The sequence below is a fragment of the Oreochromis aureus genome, linkage group 15, assembly GCF_013358895.1.
Source record: "Oreochromis aureus strain Israel breed Guangdong linkage group 15, ZZ_aureus, whole genome shotgun sequence".
NCBI classification, from domain to species: domain Eukaryota; kingdom Metazoa; phylum Chordata; class Actinopteri; order Cichliformes; family Cichlidae; genus Oreochromis; species Oreochromis aureus.
In genome coordinates this window covers 23,315,801-23,335,079 of record NC_052956.1, presented here as the reverse complement: position 1 = coordinate 23,335,079, position 19,279 = coordinate 23,315,801, and the positions used below count along the sequence as shown (strand labels likewise).

The 19,279-nt window shown below is 41.2% G+C and overlaps 2 protein-coding genes and 4 non-coding genes across 6 annotated transcripts in view; 1 reads left to right on the top strand and 5 right to left on the bottom strand.

Moving 5' to 3' along the window:
* Positions 1-12,037, top strand: part of cnksr3 (cnksr family member 3) — a 62,247-nt gene extending 50,210 nt beyond the window's left edge. Inside the window, exons 15-22 of the mRNA XM_039599122.1 lie at positions 1,937-2,109; positions 3,208-3,281; positions 3,486-3,557; positions 4,241-4,296; positions 5,724-5,812; positions 8,508-8,763; positions 8,840-9,012; positions 10,307-12,037. Of these exons, the coding sequence (XP_039455056.1) occupies positions 1,937-2,109; positions 3,208-3,281; positions 3,486-3,557; positions 4,241-4,296; positions 5,724-5,812; positions 8,508-8,763; positions 8,840-9,012; positions 10,307-10,474 (1,061 nt within the window). The 3' untranslated portion in view covers positions 10,475-12,037. The remainder of the gene's footprint in view (positions 1-1,936; positions 2,110-3,207; positions 3,282-3,485; positions 3,558-4,240; positions 4,297-5,723; positions 5,813-8,507; positions 8,764-8,839; positions 9,013-10,306) is intronic.
* A 658-nt stretch (positions 12,038-12,695) lies between these two features.
* Positions 12,696-18,975, bottom strand: rps7 (ribosomal protein S7). Its single transcript, XM_031751545.2, has 7 exons — positions 18,907-18,975; positions 18,313-18,398; positions 16,912-16,983; positions 16,140-16,283; positions 15,531-15,595; positions 13,570-13,720; positions 12,696-12,810 (listed from the first exon to the last, which is right to left on the bottom strand). Exons 2-7 carry the CDS (start codon positions 18,385-18,387, stop codon positions 12,733-12,735), a joined length of 585 nt encoding a protein of 194 aa, XP_031607405.1. The 5' UTR covers positions 18,388-18,398; positions 18,907-18,975; the 3' UTR covers positions 12,696-12,732.
* LOC116329588 lies at positions 13,121-13,338 on the bottom strand. The gene has a single exon (XR_004200176.1). It is a non-coding gene; the product is annotated as a small nucleolar RNA SNORA73 family (small nucleolar RNA).
* Positions 14,559-14,776, bottom strand: LOC116329587. The gene has a single exon (XR_004200175.1). It is a non-coding gene; the product is annotated as a small nucleolar RNA SNORA73 family (small nucleolar RNA).
* Positions 15,759-15,972, bottom strand: LOC116329590. Its single transcript, XR_004200177.1, has one exon. It is a non-coding gene; the product is annotated as a small nucleolar RNA SNORA73 family (small nucleolar RNA).
* LOC116329586 lies at positions 16,531-16,748 on the bottom strand. Its single transcript, XR_004200174.1, has one exon. It is a non-coding gene; the product is annotated as a small nucleolar RNA SNORA73 family (small nucleolar RNA).
* Positions 18,976-19,279: the final 304 nt, after the last annotated feature.

Below are 19,279 nucleotides of genomic sequence, written 5' to 3'. Positions count from 1 at the left end.
TGTTTCTTGGCTCTCTCCTTCAGGGGGAAATGACTTTAAATAACACAAATAGAAATGAAGAAGTAAACAAATAAACCCTAAACGAATATTCTTATTGCAAAAGCTTATCCCAGGGTTAACAATAATATAGAAGACTTACACCTGGTAGTGACATACATTTTGGAGAGAAAAGAGACAGAATTTATTCAAAACATAGACAAAATTCATCGGGGCAGCAGGGGGCAAACTTCACTTTGAGTGAAGTTTGGCTCACGTGAGAAGAGAACAGCATTAGTTCCTATTTTTGTTTGGTTCATATGTTTTTTTGTTCTCTTTTGTAACCACATAAGCGTATGAGTCATGCATTTCTTTGGTAGGTTGACTTCAGGTGTTAACTTTCTCTGCTGATAGAATTGCAGAGCATTAATATTAGTAATGTGAGAGTTAAGATTATATGACAGATGTTAATAAGTAAAATGTCCCAGTTGGGAAACTTGCTATGCAGATAATGCAGCATACAAAAGACACTAAATACCCCACTTTTTCAGTATAAATATACTAAAAAGGGTCAGAAAAAACACAGAAAATTACTCTATTAGTGGCACCTTTGAGGGGGTTAAACAAGCAAACCCCAAGGATGGTAAGGGTCCACAATGGCACTCTGCACCTTTGAGATGGTCCTAATTTCAGATATGCTGAAGGTTATCATGGTGGCACCTCTGATCGCACTGCACAGGTTGGCTTTTTTTTTCTAGTTTGTTTTGAAGCCAATAAATATAAAAATGAAAGTTTACAAAAACGAAAAAGGAAGGAAACGTTTTGTTGCTCTGATGGCTCTTGTGACAGATGCTCTTCAGTGGGGTGGGTAGAAGTCCAACAACAAAACCCAAACCCTTGCAAGCATAACAGCGCAAGCATTGTGTCTACAGGTAAAATTACATTTTGAGATGATTCTTCAAGCAGACTGGCAGAAAATCTATCAACATGCATCAATTCTAAGTCATCACTGATCCTAATAAAGGTAAAAAAAAAAAAAAAAAGTTTTATCTTATGACAGAGCGCCTTGCTTGTTCTCTATGGTTATTACAATACCACAAATTATCTCTCAATACTTCCTGAAAGTTGTTTTTATAGAAAATGAAAAGGCAGACTCAACAAAGAAAGAATGAAACGGTCTCATCTGTATGAGTTAATCAAAAGAGACAGAAAAGCAGCACAGTGATGTTGTTTATTCTAAAATTAGTGTCAAAACCGAACGTCAGAGTGTGCAGATAAACAGGTAAACAGTGGAATTAGGACAGCATGATTTAAAAACATTTGCACTACCCAGGCTTTTGTATTTCTAGGACACACTGGGGTCTACAGAGAAGATCAGGGGCCTGTTTAAAAATTCATAAATACCAAATCAGGAAACCAAAAGTGGCTCAACTTAGGATGACCACTGCACCGAGGCTCTGTGGGTTTCAGCCTGCTGCTCACAGGTGCAGGCAGCCAGACAGCGTGGGGCATTTGACAAAAGTGTAACAAAAATATACAAATTTACTTAACTGCTGCTTAAATAAAACTGATAAGACAAACCAAAGTGAAATAAAATAAACGTAAAAATAAAAATGCTGATACAGTTGAATGCATTCAAATTTAAAAAATAAGTTTCAATCAATAAAATAATGTTAAAAGTAAATTAAAAATGGAAATACAGGAAGGTATTAGCTGCAAGAAGAACAGACAATAAAAATCTGTCTAAAAAAGATAAATATGTAATTTAATAAGGAGCTGAATAAATAAAAATGGATATAAAATCAAAAATAATATAAAATAACTAGCTCTGAAATGAGTAAAAATAGTTGTCCAGTTGTCTGAGTACATGTGAGGCCCCTAAGGAGCATCATTGTTGGTTGGCTCCTCCCTCTGATCTGAATATCTGAACCTCTAACCTGCCTTCCTCCTTCTCCTGCAGAGTCATCTGCAGCCATGAGTCGGCGTCGGGTTTCAGTCAAAGACCTGGGAGCGGTGGACTGTCAGGGCTGGCTGCACCGCAAGAAGGAGAGCCGTAGCTTCCTGGGAAGCAGGTGGAAGAGATACTGGTTTGTCCTGCAGAGGAGCTCTCTGTACTGGTACAGTGACAAGATGGTGAGCCACAGTTATCTCACAGTTAAACCCTACAGCTCAAACAACGTGCAGTAGATTTCAGGTGTGACAGGTGCGATTAGCTTCAGAAGATCTGTTCCCGGTTTGTGCAGCCTTTGCAAAACATGAATGAGCGCTGTATTCTTAGTCTTGGACTCTATTAGAGTAGCTTTGCATGATTCACAGTTCAAAATAAACCTTCTTTATCTTATACCCCTCATTTCATCCTCTATCCTTATTTGAGCTGCCCACCCTACCTTGAAGCCAGCTTAATTCTGATTGGTTGCCCCTCCTAAAAAGGTTTAAATAGAGGTTGGGTGGGGCTTTTGGTGTCTGAGTTGACCATATTATGGGTACCTAACTCTGTGACATCACGCAGAGCAAAAGTAGAACTAAATATCTCACGATGTTTACCTGTACACGCAGTGACCTTGTGAAACTTTTGGATATGATGTGTCAGACAATTGCATCAAAGTTGCTCCAAAAGCCATGAACATGCCCAAGATATCTAGTTTAGTGGCTTTAAAAAGTGGAGGGGAGCTCTAAATAGATTTTAAGGGGGTGAGTTATGCACAAAAATAACCTTTGCAGTTGAAGTCCAAACTGTTGTTGAAGCAGGCTGAGGTTTTAACATGGGAGTCTGTGGGGCCTGACTCACTGTTGAAGTGAGCCTTAGAGGAAGTGCTGCCTGTGTGTGACACACATGACAACTTTTAGAAAAATTAATAACTAAATTACGTGGTTTTGAATATTTTTAAGTTTCTGCTTTGATACAAATACATTAATATTCCATATAAATGGGTTTAAATAGAAACATTTCTTATAAGTTAAGAATTATATGTAAATCCCTTTGTTTCTGTGAAGCTGTAAATTTAAATAGCATATAGTCAAACCACACTAAGACACAAAGTAGGTCAAACTGCAACCAAACAGACAGACAGAGCACAGTCCGCAGCGATGTGCATCCTCTGACTCTGACCACTGTCACTTTGCTGAGATCACACAGGAACCTGAGATACAGACACGTTGTTTTCTGCAGACTTCACTGCATTAAAGGGTTTCTAGTCAGTTTTTCTGAGCTTTTTTTGCTCCTCTCTGCAGGCTGAGAAAGCTGATGGATTCATCAACCTGTCAGGCTTTACCATCGAACAGGCCAAAACCTCCAGGAAGAAATAGTATGACATGTTTTTTTCCCCCCCCCTCTTAAACCACAAGACTTACTCAGCTGTTTGTGCACCCTCTGTTGCTAAAGCATCTTTAAAAAATATCTCAGTGGTGAGAGATCCGCTGCAAGGCATTTGTTTTCCACATCTTCACCAACTGTTTGCTTTATATAGCGCATTGAATTTATCATTACTTTGCTCTGTGTTGTGTTTCAGTGTCATAACAGCCAGTCATCCGACTGTTGTGACTATTATTATTGGTGCTGAGAGCTACATAGAAATGAATAAGTGAGTACTTTTAACCCATTTTTATTATTTTATCATATGTATTTTTAAAAAAGTTGACCAATTCTGCTTCTCTTTATTTCCTGCCATTGACTGTGTACACTTACAGGAATGAATTCTTCTATAAAATATTGCTTTTGACAGTTTTTATACACTTGGTGCTGAATGATGTTATAGAGATTTGGATAGAGCTGCCCCTAACATCTGTTGTTTAAACCTTACACATAGAGCAGCCAATCAGAGGTTGGCTTAAATGGGGTCGTTGACTCTGGTAATGCATGCGATGCTGGAAATCAGCATCTTAGGCCCACTTTATACCAGCAGAAAATGTCATTATAACGTTTCAAACTGATCCACATAAAGCAGGAACTGTTGAGATTTTGCAGACATGCTTGTCTCAGAATGTCCTCTCCTGACTTTAGTGGCTTATTAGTTTTATAGAAAAGAGTGAAGCCTCGAATTAGTGACATTTGCAGTTCAGCCAGTGGTGGCTGAGAAACTTTACTCTGAACTAATAACTATCACTATTCTTTGTCACAAAGTACATTCATTTCCTCTTCCCTGAGTTTTAATGTCATCTTTCTTTTTATTGAGTCACTGCAGTACACTGTGTAGTATGTTCAATGTTGTGTGTCATTTATAGAATTTAATGCAGTGTGTGTGTGTGTGCGCACGTGTGTGTCCAGATGGATCAGTAAACTAACAGACGCAGCTGAACTAGATGAGGCAATCAACAGTGAAGGTGAGAGGATTAAAAATAAGAATCTACCACAGCAAGAAAATGATGATGGTGACACAGCTGCAGCTGAAGTTTCCACACACTCATGAGCATGACTGTCAGGGTAACTCTGGGCTTTTAATAATTTCTTTGAACTCTTTGAATCAGGCGTAAAATTATGACCACTGAAGGGTGACATGAATAACACTGATCTTCATGGTGGCAACTGTTAGTGTGTGAGGCACATAAGGGTGAACATTTTGTTCTCAGAAACTGGCATAAAGATTTGAACAACACGGGCCAGACTGTGACAGCTAGACATCCGGGACAGAGCACCTACAAACGTGCAGCTCTTGTGTGGTGCTTCTAGTCTGCAGGGGTCAGTATCTGTCAAAAGGTGTCCAAGGAGGGAACGGTGGTGGACCAGTGACAGGGTCACGGGGGGCCAAGGCTAACTGATGCACGTAGGGAGCAAAGGCTGGCCTGTGTGGCCAATCCAGCAGACGAGACGTTGTAGCTTAAATTCCTGAAAAAGTTTATGCTGGTTCTGATAGAAAGGTGTCAGAATACACATGGTGTGCATAGTTACAGGCCAGTCAGGGTGCCCATACTGACCCCTGTCCACCACAAAAAGTAAAGAAGAAGGACTACCTGCCAATTCTTCTACATTGCCTCAACTCTACATTTGAAACTAACACATTTGGGTGTTCCTGTGGGACAGTGATCCCAAATACATTAAAACTGGTTAAAGCAAACTAACATTAAGCTCTTAGAATGGCCAAAGCCCTGACCTCAGCCCGAATGAAAATATGTGGATACACTCAAAAGCTCAAAAGTCCTGTTTTTTCAGAGTCATTAGAGTTGTGTGCTGTGCAATCATTCCACTGTGGAAAAAGAACTGTGCAGAGGAATCATTAATGCCAAAAAATACCATGACATACTCATGATGAGTGTCTGTAAACTTCTGACCACAGTTACTTCCCACTAATGTATCTGTCTTACTACTAACTTTTTACACACTGGACCCTCTTCTTTTCTTTGATCAGCCCAGCTTTCCTTTCCATCTTTACACATTTGGTTTTCTAAAATTTCTTTCCCCATTCCTGTCCCTTTCGCCTATCTTCCTTCCTTTGAAGCAGTCTTCCTATTTTTCCCTTTTCATATCGTTTTTCCTTGAAAAACTTCCTCTCCCTTTCCCTTTGCTAAATCTTCCTTTCCAGTTTCATTCCTTTTTTCACATTTACCCTTTCCCTTACCCTTTCTCAGTTTTTCTTTCTTTTTCATTTTTTCTTTCATCACATCTTCACGTGTCTTCCCATTTCTTGTCTCATGTTATCTCTTTCACTGATCTGTTGATCCTCTAGTTTCCTTCACACATCATCTATTTATTTTCTGCTTTGGTTCCTTCTTTACATTTTCTCTATTTATGCATTTCTCTTATGTGTGTGCAGAGCGCTACAGTGAGGGCAGTGATCAGGATGAAGAAGACATATCGTTTTCTTCTCTTGACTCTCAGCTGGATTCAGTAGCCACCCAAAATGTAAGTAAATGCATGAAGTCCATAAAAAAGAGCTTAATGTGAAAGTAAAATAGGTACTAACCATACCGTAGAGGGGTTATACATTTGGGAACAAATGGTCTTTGGGCTGCAGCATTTTTAGTTGCAGTACCACAAATGACCACTGAGGAAAACTCTGGCAAAGTTTGTTCAGGCCGTTGTATTGATTTTGATTGATTTGATTTGAAACCAAAGTTGGTAACACCAGTTTCTGAAATACCTTGGCATCAGTTTGGGGTGTCATCATGATGCCCATCTTTATGTACACTGATCAATAACATTAATACAAGCTGACTTTGTGCATGATGAGGCCAAAGAAGTTCTGACCTGTCTGGGATGAACATGAGACTTTAGGGAATGTTTTGAGGGGGTCTGGTACCAGATCTTGACTGGGCTCGTTCTGAGTGGGAATTGGGGAGTTTGGAGGTTGGGTTTTTTCTTCCTGAGTAGTACGTCAGTATAGGTTTTCAGTCATTAGTGTTAAGTACTTGATTTGAAGTCAAGTGGACTTTTTGATGACATTTTTGTCTTCTTCAGTTGTGATGGGGACATTATGCTCGCTGTTTTCCCCCATGGTTGACGCCATACGACAAAAGTGATGTACATCCACTGGAACAAGCCGTTGCTTTGGTGTTGTTTCAGCCAGTGGTGCATCTCTCAATTTTGTATAAGACTGTGTTGGTTTTTTAACCCCAACCCTTTCTGAAAACAAAAAATCCTCAAACTCTGTGATTACTTTGTGTTCAGTTTTGACCTTCTGTAAAACTGCTGATGTGGAACTTTTGACTGAATGGGAAAACCTATTGTTCAGAAAGATACTGTGGTGGGTGCGCACGCTGTAAATGCTGGTTTAAATGGTACGTAGCTGTGGCAACCTGTGCTGGTGGGTGTACTGGGGCACTAAAAGCTGAGTACCCAGCTCCTAGGCCTTGTTCCAGATTCAGATCTTCATCTGGAATTCCCCCTTAATTTGGATTTCCTATTCATAAAGTTGGAGCAGCCCAACTAACCCAAAGTTAACAATGGCAGCAGGGAACGATACATGATTGGCTCTACCTTTCTAAGAACCAAAACAAGTTCTTCTTTTCCAACCTACTACTGGACCGCACTAAACTCAGGAGTGACATTGTCAAGTTTCCATTCGACTTCCAAGGTAATTGGAAGGTGGTATTAGTCCCAGGTGTTTAACTTTTCGTGGTTTTGTCACCTTATAGGTGGTTTTCAAAGTTGCTTGACCGCCCTCTCCTCATGTGATTGATTACATGAGACAGGTGAGACCACCTGGTCTGTGATGGTCACAACACAGACCAGAGGTGGTGACATCCTAAACCAACTAGCAGCCACCTTTAATGTAGACTTCAGAACAATTACATTGTGTTTTAACCCCCAATCACACCTTGACCCATGATGACATGGTGTGAAAAACCATTACAAACAATTCACACCTTGGCATGGTGAGAACCAAGGTCTGAAATTATGCTGGACTATCTCAGAGGGTTCACTTGTAGACACAGAAGCTTTGTCCATCTTTAAAGGAGAGACCACGTATTATGCACTTAATGAAAACAACAAAAGCATTGCATTCATTGTAATTCTCTTTCTTTAATAATTACTCCAACCCTCACAGAATCCCAGCTCGAACTTCACTTAATTATTCCAGCACACTGATTTCAGACAATCTAAGGATCTTGGCAGGAAAAGCGACTGGACTTCTTTGAGTTTCTTTAAGTCTTAACTATACATCTTTGCTGATTTGATGAAAGCTAGGATAACCTTTACATGTGTGTGTTCCTTTTCTTTCCCTGATGCCTTAGAGGGAACAGTTTCTGCCCGCTGTTGCAGGGTCCTGATTACTCTAAGTTTCTTCCAGATGGTAGTGGTAGTATAGGATTAGTTAATGGTCTGTGTGCGTGGGCTTCCGGTAAACTTCAATGTTGAGGTTTCCATTCTCCTCAGTGTTCACAGCACAGTCCAGAAACAGCAAACTATTATCCTTTGTTATATCACTGAGTTGACGTGAACAATGATTCACGTGAACAATTGGTGTCATCCATGTATCTGTACCAGTGTCTAGGTGCTGTTCCTTTACTGTTCCACCTAGCCACTTCCACTTCCTCCATACAAAGGTTGGCTAGAATGGGTAACACAGGGGAGGTCATGGCGCGCACATGTCCTGATAATGACCCACATCCTTTTTCATACCTTGGCACATGATCATTAGTAGGTCAACGAAACTCTGGAGCATCATGAAACCAAAAATACAACAAGGAAGATCCAGAGTTGCTGAGCAGCTAGAGTCCTCTATCAGACTATTCTGACATGTGTTCCTGCCATAAAATTTGAAAAGAAGATTCAAAAAGAGATAAAGAGATATCATAATTTTATTTAAAATGGTACACTTGCTCAGTTTAAACATTTGATAGGTGTGTTCTCCTGGTTTCTGAGTGGGTTTTCTCCAGTTTCTTCCCATATTCCAAAGATGTGTATGGGGTCAGGTTGATTGATGATTCTAGCATGCCCGTGAGTGTGAACTGTTTGTCTCTCTGTGTTAGTCCTGTGACAGACTGACGACTTGTGCAGGGTGTATCTCTCACTGGGATAGGGGTTAATCAAGGGTTAATCCTAAATTTAAAGTTACTGAAAACATATTCTGAAACACATTCTGTCCTATTCACAGGGAAACCGTCTTCAGCCTCCCTGGGAGTCTTTATCCTGCACCTCACTCCCCACTGTCTCCTCAATAATCACTGAAAGCAGAAGTAGAACCAGCTCGGCTGCAAGCTCTTTGAGCAAAAACCGAAGACAAAGGCCAGTTTCCGAGGGCGGCGGTCGTCTGTCCTGGCTGGACCTCCCCAAGCAGGATGAAACCAGCGGAACACAGACTCCTCCTCTAATTGATGTTAGAGAGGAAAAAGAGGAGGGCACAGTCAAGGGTAAACACCTGCAGCTACACGTGGTTATCATGTCGTCTGCTGCTACTTAAACTTACTGATTTCTTCCTGTTTCCAGAAAAAATGCCAGATGAGATGGAAAGCCTCTACAACCATCTGAAAGCAGCCAGCCTCTCTCCAACTGGACAGAAATTTCAGAGGGACTTCAGAGCCTCGTTTATCCGGCGATGTAAGAATGAAAAAGTCAACGAAAAGGTTCACCTGGTCCGGATACTCAAAAGCACATTAAAGGTGAGTCTGAACCTTTGTCTTTAACTAAATGCCAAAAAATGAAAGGGTTAGGGTACTCAGTTACACGTACTGTTATCAAGCAGCAGACCCTGGGGCTGAAATGTCAAAGGGCCGTCATTCATCAGCTGATGGAGTAATCCAAACAGCATGTTGATTCCTCTAATGGCTGCTTGAGCCTGGCTCCAAAAGTGAGTCAATCACAAATGACCTGTTAGTAAGTAAGTGTCCAACTTTACAGTCGAAATAAACATGTTTACAGCCAGTTTAATATATGAAGCTAAACCACATACTTAGATAATATCAAATAAGAAATTCTTTATTTATCCCAAAATTTGGGAAATTACTGTGTAACAACAGTCAATTACATAGAAATACACATACGAATATGATACAATAAGGAGCTATTCTTGAAAATGAATGCAGGTATCATGGTGGTAAGGATTTTCTGCACCTGTCCTTGAAGCAGCAGAGCTGTAACAGATTGTTAGTGTTCGGCTGCATGTCTGGTAACTGGTGCAGAGGGTGTTCAAGATCCTTTATTATCCACATACTTTCACCACGGCCAGAGTTGTTTGGAAGACCTCTCCGTCAGCTGCTCCCACTGGTCTTAATTTGCTCACCAAGCTTGTTCGTATTATTGTCACATTCCTCATGGTGATTGCTGTAACAGCAAGTATAACATGAATTTAAAAAAAAAAAACACTAATCGACTTTTAAAATTTGACTTTACAAGCCCTATGTACTTGTACTTATACCTTCAAATAACTCACTCAGAACAAGAAGTCAACTTTATCAGGTAATAAAGTCATTAAAATAAAACTTTAAAAGATGTAAATTTAAAACATAACAGCCTGCAAGATACCCATGCATTTCTAGACACCACATTTTCAGGCCTCGATGACAGTGTTTTTGGTGATCAATAATTAATGGTACTCATGGCCATTGATGGTCTTTGATCAATGGCCAACTGCAATGTTGAATTGCTAAGCTATCAGCTAATGCTAGCTATCTGGCATAATACAGGGTCAATCTATGTTGACACGCAGATTGACTCTCTAATAAATCCCTAGATTTTTATTCAAGGAGACTACTTCTGTGACTGCCTCTATCTTTATTAATAATAATATCTCCAAACTATTGCTGGACATTTTAACAAGGGAGTTAATGGGAACTGACCCGCTTTTGGGGACACCCACAACTAAACATTAGAGTAATCTACACCCTGTTTGATTTCCTCCATCAGCTGATGCCTGATGGAGGATCACTGCATGTTTCTAACACTCGTGTTTTTCAGGCTAAAGAGTCCGAGCTGCTGGCTTTGGAGCAGATCCTGAATGAACCAAATCTCACAGCGCTCATGTACAGGGAGTGGAGACTCTCCAACACCATCCTGCTGCAAGATATCCTTCAGCGCAACCAGGAAGCAGAGGGTGCCACAAAGCCCAGACGGGATAGTGTCTGAGATTTTAGACCTGCTCAACACTGCTGTACAGTAACATTTTCACACTTATGAAGTCTGAAAGACACTGAAAGACAGAAATGTCTAAACCCCACCATCATCCTGTGATGACAGGAAGTTGGTTTCTACTCTTGATCGAATAACAATGCTACAAGTTTACTTGAGGTTAACCTTTAAACAACGCTTTTCACCTCACTTCTATTCACGCAGCAGATTGGAATGTTTGCGGGTCTTCAAGGCTTAGGAAACACTGTTTTTAATTTCAAGCCAAAACTTTAATTTGTATTTGATTAATTTGTATTTTTTAGTAGGTTTGCTTTATTTTTGTGGATGTATTTTTTATATATGATTTCTGTTTATTTTATTTAAAAAGAGATGACCTCCACCAAGTAGCTTGTGTGACTTTTTTCAGTTTGTTTCTTTAGCAGGAATACTCCAAAGGTAATGATGGATCTGCATGATGGTTTTATGTGAAGTGGGGCTCATTCCAGCTTAGAAGTGACTAAAGTGTTGGATTCAGGAACTTTTGGAAGGATTCTTTGAAATTGGAAAAAATTAACGTGTTGAGTCACAGCTTCACAAATACGTTTCATGTTTAAATTTTAAAAATCTGGTAGACATTAACTCAGTATATGGACTGGTTCTTATTCAGTGCTTTTCTATCTACTCTTCCTGAGCACTCAAAGCGCTTTATTCAACACGTTCACACGTATCCACATCCACCCTTTTCTATGTCTAAGTGCTTTCTATCTAACATTCACTCTGATGGATGCGGGAGCAACTCAGCGTTCAGGATCTTGCCCAAGGACGACTTGACATGCACCGGAGCAGCCAGGAGTCGAACCTTCTACGCCTTAACTTGTTGTTGTAAATAAAATATTACAACTAATCTGGATTCAGGAGCCGAGTTCATGTCAGGTGTCCCTTCCAGTTGTCAGCAGTGTTAAAGTTTACTCAAAGTAAAAGCAAATGTTGACGTTTGCAAAGATTTAAATGCATTTTCAGTGAAAGGAGAAGCGGGATCTGTTTATATTTGTTGATACTTTTGTTGTGTGAACAAGTCTGAAGCAATGATTTTACGGCAGCTTGTTTTCTACCTCTGAACTTGTTCACTGCAGTGTCGTCTTGGGGATGTCTAACATTTTTATCATCCAACACAAAAATCCCATTAAAGCTGGGGCTGCGGTCGAACGCTGGGTTTGAATCTGCTCATCAAGCCGATGCCTTGATTTAACATTTACAATAATTCATGCGTTTGTTTTTACATTCAGGTATAGGATACTTCATCATACGCGTGCTTTGTTTCCATGAGCGGAATGAAATAACACAGTAAGAACATGTTCTATTCAGTCTTCTGAATGCAATACATCTATAAACTCTAGAAATGCTGTGAAAATATTCTGCTCTCAAAACTAGTGGAAATGTGGGAACGGGTTCCCAAAAAGCACTGAAAGTAGAACTGGGTCTAAACTGGTGCTGCATTGGTGAAAGACAGGTTTTAAAGTCTGTAAATATTTTGCTTTTTGCTGTATTTATTGTACATTTGCAGTAAAACGTTTGAAGTTTCTCATTTTGTTGAGTCATTGTTTTACAGCACACTGTAGGAACCCAGTACTGACATTTCTCCACATTCATTCAAGTTTGAAAAAGCGATTTCAACAAACCAGCTTCAGGAGGTTGAGGCTCCAACAAAACGCTTTATTAAAACTCCTAGATTTGGCCTCTAGGTGTCATCAGATTAAAGACAACCAATGTTGGGATCCGGTTTATGATTGAAGGCCACAGGTAAAATGCACACAGGGGCAACATCAGTATTTATGAAGTGTGTGTATGATGTCTGTAAATGTATGATTTATATCAGTTCTTGTCATTTAAAAAAAAAAAAAAAAGGTTTTCCTTTTAAACAGTAAGGTGGCATTTCTTGATAGCAGAATAAAAAGCTACTGTGACAAAGAAATCTTTCAGCATGAAATCTTTGGACTATAATTGTACAAAATTTCTTTCCCATAATAGTATGATCCGAGCTTTTGCGAATGGCGTGCCAATCAAAATAAAGTCCCATCCCTGCCTGCCTGCATGGATTCTCAACAGGGCTGAAGATTTTGCTCCCGCATACCGACAGGTTATTAATAACTGACATATATTGTTTGAAAAGCTTAATAGTGCTCCTTTGGTCTCCAACATGTCCTCTGAAAAGGAAATCAAAGACCACCACCTGCAGCAGTAGTGACAGTAAACAAATTTTATTTTGTCATCTGCATTTACAGCTGGAATTCTGGGAATTCAAACACGACGTCTTTGCCTGTGAGCTTCTTGTAGACACCAGAGAAGGTCTCCACCTGAATCAGGAAACATTAAAATCAGCGTTAGTTTAACTTAACCTGCCTCTTATTTACCATCATCACTTTTTCTTTACATAATATAAAAACAACTACAACAACAAGTAAGGCTGCAGGACATACTCCCGTCTGCAGCTGAAGGATTTAAACAGCTCGATTTTTTTATGCCAGTATGTTGTATTTAATACAACCCTTGGATTTTGGTTTCTTGAACAGACATAAACAGAAACTGAAGTAGGACTTTGATCTCTGCATAAAACTCAAAGTAAAGAACAAGTTAAGCGATAAATTCAGTGTCTGTTTATGATCAGTCTGTGCACTGCATGGTTTAGCTCCCCAGTAACGGCCCCAAAGGACTCTGGGAAGATGTAGGAATATGCAGGACGCTCGTCCTCACTGGCCGGCAGCCAGGGACAGAGCTTTCTGTCCGACATTGTGGAACGGGACTGTACGTCTCGGCTCAGAGCTACGCTCCCATACGCCACCAGGACAGAGCCAGGAGAGCAACTCTCTGGATGTCCACGTCGGAACAAGAAGGTTTCTGACTTAAAACATCTCCAGAAATTTAACCGATGGACACGTGCTCCATGTCTTATCCTTGTAATAAATCACGTTTTTGGGAGGCGTTTGGTGTGACAACCTGACATTTTCCACACTAAACAATCCATCCATTGATTAATAAGTTAAAGACTGACATTTGAAATCATCGTTATTCATGTTTCCTGAACATGCAGACGCCTCCGCTGCTTTAAAACTCACTTTGTGTTCGACGTTGTTCTGCTGAGCCTTGTCCAGGTGGACCTTGATGAGCCTGCTGCTGTCCAGTTTCACTCTGATCCTCTTACCCACGATCTCACTGGGGAACACCAGGTCCTCCAAGATGGCGTCGTGGACCGCGGTCAGAGTGCGGCTGAGGGAAGAATGGGGGGGAAAGAAAACAAAAAAAAATCATTAATGCTTAATTTCCAACTCAGTTTAGTTTCAGTGTGTGTCCACAGCGAGTTTGCGCGCTTCAGTTCAGTTTGGTTCTTATTGGTTGAAAGCTTTAGGTTCTACTTGAGCTTTTATTACTTCTCTACACTGGTGGGGTATTTATCGTGGGCAGAAACACTTAACCATGCTGACATCCTGCTCGTGTTAATAACTTTGAGCAATACTAACACAAGACATTTCTTCCTCCTCAAGTCTGGTTTTTATTTTATTTCAGTAAAGTAAAACATTTTTCCCGATAATAGTTTTATGTTACAGCATTAATCTTGGGAGTGAGGCCCTGAGGGTCAACACCTGAGGGGTGGTGTTGATCACAAAGCTTGTCTCCCAAGGGCAGCCATGGGTCCCTGCAGGCCTGCCTCCACTGTACGATGTGTGCGGCTGCAGACCTGCACGACAACCACAGGCCGATCAACAGGATGCCAATCTAGACAGCCGCCACCTCAAGCAGACTGGAGGGGTGGCAGACCATGACTTACAGAAGCATCGGGCACCCCTATTGTACCTTAATGAGTTTCACTTCCTCTAAATAAATCTTACTGCGAGTTTTAGTCAGCCTGGTCCGAGCTGAACTTCGGATTACTCTGTTTTACCAAGATGTAGCTCGGATAAACCGGGGACCAATAATCACAGCAGTAAAGTTTTCCTTCTAAAGCACCTGCAGCGCCGTTTCAAAGATCCAACTTTCAGCACAAATGAGCTCTTCAAAGAAAATAAAAACATTCAGTCATACCATCTTTAGTTTCTATTAATGATCAGTCTGTGCACTGCATGGTTTAGCTCCCCAGTAATGGCCCCAAAGGACTCTGGGAAGATGTAGGAATATGCAGGACGCTCGTCCTCACCGGCCAGCAGCCGGGGACGGAGCTTTGTCTCCAACGTTGTGGAACGGGACTGTACGTCTCGGCTCAGAGCTACGCTCCCATACGCCACCAGGACAGAGCCAGGAGAGCAACTCTCTGGATGTCCACGTCGGATTAGATTTAACACCGGGTTTATAGCATCATTCTGTCCAGTTAATAAACCTTTCTCCCCCCTTTTTTTTTTTAGAATCACATTTGTAGATTTAAGTTTACAGTTATCCTCACAATTTATTTTATTTTGAAGGACAGAGAGAAATAAATCTTAAGGGTGTTACCTCAAAAAAGATGGTTCAACACACTATTAACATTAATTTTTTTTTTAATCATTTATACACAAAGCACTTTCTAAAGCTTAAAGAGAGCACTGCAGATGCATTAAAGTCATGTGATGAAAATGAATATCAGAAGAACTTAATTTTCATCACATGCATCTGGTAGCATGCATTGCATCAGTACCTCCACAAGGTGGTGGTAAATCGCATGTAACCACCACCAGGCTACCCAAAGGTGGACTGATAAAAGGGTTTGAGAAGGTGACAGAAGATCGATCACTTTGCAAACCATAGAAACAAACCCAGAGAACACTGACTTTCAGAAAAATGAAAGTAAACTAAGCACAGTGTAAACGCTGCCAGCTAAAGTTCATTATAGTGTTTTAGTATGAGCTCGAAAAGAGAGAGAGAGAAAAAAAAAAAGTATTAGTGGAAATGCTCATCATTGCACCATCTTCCCTCCATTCTTTCACTTGAATCAATGTCAGAGCTGGAAAGTCTCTAACTTTAAAGACTCCAGATCCATTATAACACTCTTGTGAGTTTGCGGCAGAAATCTGTGAGATCAAATTTAAAGCCAACTCTCTGCACTCACCTCCTGGGACGCTTCTGCTTATTCTTTGTGCGGCTTTTCCTGGTGGGTTTGGGCAGAATTCTCCTCTGAAAGTCAGAAATTGTTCAATTAATATCCAACGAGTATTTGGGCAAACAAAAGCAACGACAGAGCAGCATGAAGGTAGCAATCAGGTTCAGGCTGATATTCTTGCTTACATAAAATGGTTTTATTTCATTATCAACCTATAAGTTGAACCCTGATTTGAAAAGCTGTGCACTGCATGGTTTAGCTCCCCAGTAATGGCCCCAAAGGACTCTGGAAAGATGTAGGAATATGCAGGACGCTCGTCCTCACCGGCAGCCGGGGACGGAGCTTTCTGTCCGACATTGTGGAACGGGACTGTACGTCTCGGCTCAGAGCTACGCTCCCATACGCCACCAGGACAGAGCCAGGAGAGCAACTCTCTGGATGTCCATGTCGGATAAAAGAATCACCGCAACACATGGACACATACCTGAGCTCACCCCTGTTCTTAACAGGGTTATGCATTTTAAATAATGTTTTCCAGGCATCCAGGTTGAAAGCAAAACGTAATATTTCTGGATATCAAGTAAGTCATCAACCTGACAGTCACAGTGGTATCCTCACCTGTGCAATGAAGACCACGTGCTTTCCGCTGAACTTCTTCTCCAGCTCCCTCACCAGGCGCACCTGAATCTTCTGGAAGGACTTCAGCTGAGGGACAGGAACGAAGATGATGATGGCTTTCCTGTTTCCACCAACCTCGATTTCCTGAAAAGAATAAAGCAGCAGTCATTTAAGAGCACAGGGGCTCTGAAGTGTGGTGTGACGCCATCTGGGCAGGGCAGGAGCTCTCCACGAGGTGCCCAAGTCCCAGCTTTGGATCCTTGAAGGAAAACGTCTTAATGTTTCCTAAATCTGTGGCTGTTAAAACTCGGACGAACATGCATTTAGCTCTAGGTTAGTACAAAAGAATTTTAGTAAAACACGACAACTTATAACACCAGTACGTATCAAAAAGTGTGCACTGCATGGTTTAGCTCCCCAGTAATGGCCCCAAAGGACTCTGGGAAGATGTAGGAATATGCAGGACGCTCGTCCTCACCAGCCAGCAGCCGGGGACAGAGTTTTCTCTCCAACGTTGTGGAACGGGACTGTACGTCTCGGCTCAGAGCTACGCTCCCATACGCCACCAGGACAGAGCCAGGAGAGCAACTCTCTGGATGTCCACGTCGGATTAGATTTAAAACTTATCATAAAGATAAATTAAAGCTTGATTTTAAATCAGTGAAAAGCAGCAAACACAGCAACATGCTTGTTAAAACAAAATCTGTGTATCAGTTATGTAAATAATTAAATGACATGAAGCTCATGCACACAGGCTCGTGTGAACTCTCACCTTTGCTGCAGTGATGTTCAGCTCTCTCAGCTGAGCCTTCAGGTCAGAGTTCATCTCCAGCTCGAGCAGAGCCTATGGAAAGACCAGTCAAATGAGTAAAGGAAGCACAACCACATCACTCATCCTACCTCTGACTGGCTCAAACACTTTCTATTAGTTTCATATTTCTGCTTCTAACATTAAAAAAGGCGAGCCCAATCCCACCGATGGCAGCTGTTCCATGTGGTCACTAAAGGAGACGAAAGAACCCCATTTTAAAATAAATTTTTAAAAATGAAAGTTATTTTGTGAGACTTAATTATCAGCTGCTGCACCAGTAGGTTCTTCATCCTGAAGACAGACTAACAACTCCACCATCTTGGACTCCAACTGGTGATGGTCATGCTCTTGAGCCTCAGTGAGCTTCAGCTGCTGAAGGTTCAGAATTACATCACCTTCCAACATCTCTCCACAGCAAGGAGAAAGACTTCCATCACCAGCTGCTGTCCAAGACAGCAGAGTTAGAATCTGAGACAGCTGAGTGATCGCCATGAGAGCAACCAGGTAAGCTTTAGGGAACGCTAGATGAGAAATACCACAGCCGCCTGGTGAGCAGGGTTAAGACATCACTTCAGTTATTGTTAAACTAATCAGTTAAGCCAGGGATACAGCTTTCTGTCCCACAATGTGGAACAGGACTAGAGCTACGCTCACAGGTGCATTATTTTACTTGCCTTTTCTTTTTTTGAAAGACAAAACATGACCTGGGTTACTTTTTTTGCTTACTGAACTTATACTGTATCACCACTATTGCACTACAATGCTGGTGCTGCTGGTACTTTGTTTCAATAGGTTCACACTTCAAATTAGACACTTCAACGACAGCCGGTCTTTGGAAAAGGAGCGGCAGAAATATGATATAATTTTAAGGCTGCATCACCCCATCAGTCCACCAACCAGTATGTGGACAAGACCACCAAACAGGGCTGTCCCAATGAAACACTCAGCCTTACAGGACTGAGAAGAACCCGCAGTTGAGAGTTTAATGTGAGTCATAATTAAATCACACTAAAGACTCAATCACACACAGCCTTACATTCCACCAACAGTATAATTCTTGTTTAAATAGTCACTTACAGACAAGAGTTCTGTTACTGTACATGAACCCCTTTACACTTTGAAAACTTAGAAAAAAAAAATCAGTGCCGTTTTAATTAAATGTAATCTGATGTAAAATTGGCCTCACATTAACAGATAGTGCAGTTATGTAACATGATCAATAAATCATACAGAGCCCTTACACCACACATTAATTCATGCTGCCCTTTACCGTTTTCTCCCCAAAAGCTCCCACAGTTACTCATTCAGCTGGACTGAAGCTTCAATAATACATGGATCTGTGATGCCGTTAGAGTTTCTTACCTGAGAGATCCCAGACTCAAACTCGTCTGGCTTCTCGCCATTAGGCTTCACTATTTTGGCGCTGGTACTGAACATGGCCTTTGTCTCTGCACGGAGAAATAAAAACATTTAGGTTAGACCCACCGGCATCCGAACATATTTAATATCCACCCTTTATTGAAAGCACAGAGCACCGCTAACCTCCAGGCGTAACACCTCTGAGCTAACCGGGCTAGCCCACAATAGCACAGGAGATAGATATAACAGCCCAATGGGCAGAAAATGGCACATACATATTAACTACTTTAGCCAAAATTAAAAGAGCTGAACCGCCGAACCTGAAAATCAAGCTCTCCTCCCCTTGGTTTTGTGGCAGCTAACTGAACACATGCACGGCCTGTTGCTAGCTGCTACTCGCTTGCCGAACTCATTGAGCAGAGCCCCTCTACTATGTCTTATTTAGACATTAAAATGAGCCATCCGATACTGCAAATCACACAATCTAAGCTATCACAGGCTTCACTTGCCTTACTGTGGGTAAACTTTGCCATTAAACACATTTAAAGTACATTTTAAAACAGAAAAGCCAGTCCAGGGTAAAATAGCACGACTAACCTCTGTCAACGACGGCCAAGGAAGAGGCCGGAACATCGCGAGAGTTGGATTAATCCAATCGGGAGCGACCGTTTTTTTCTATCGCGAGAATTGTAGAAACTCTCGGAGAGATAAGAACTATCGCGTGGCCACAGTAGACTTAACATTGTTGGACAAGAAGAATAAGGAAAAGGCATTTATTTTAAACTCTCATACAGTACAGGCTTACATTGACGAATATTATAATCATGTTCAAATATATACAGACGCCTCAAAGAACACAGGCGGTCAAACTGGTGTAGCAGTTGTGGTCCCAGAGTTTACGGTGGAAATAGGGAAAATTAATGGGGATTAATGATGGACTTTCCGTATACACTGGAGAAATGCTCGCAAT

What these genes read in the sequence shown, in the direction of transcription:
- rps7 (XM_031751545.2), bottom strand. Translation starts at nt 18,387, where the DNA reads ATGTTCAGTACCAGCGCCAAAATAGTGAAGCCTAATGGCGAGAAGCCA. An exon ending in AAGCAGAAGCGTCCCAGGAG is followed by an intron (nt 13,721 to 15,530) that starts GTGAGTGCAGAG and finishes TTCTTCCCTCAG; the next exon opens with CCGCACTCTGACCGCGGTCC. An exon ending in AGAACAACGTCGAACACAAA is followed by an intron (nt 12,811 to 13,569) that starts GTGAGTTTTAAA and finishes TTCCTGATTCAG; the next exon opens with GTGGAGACCTTCTCTGGTGT.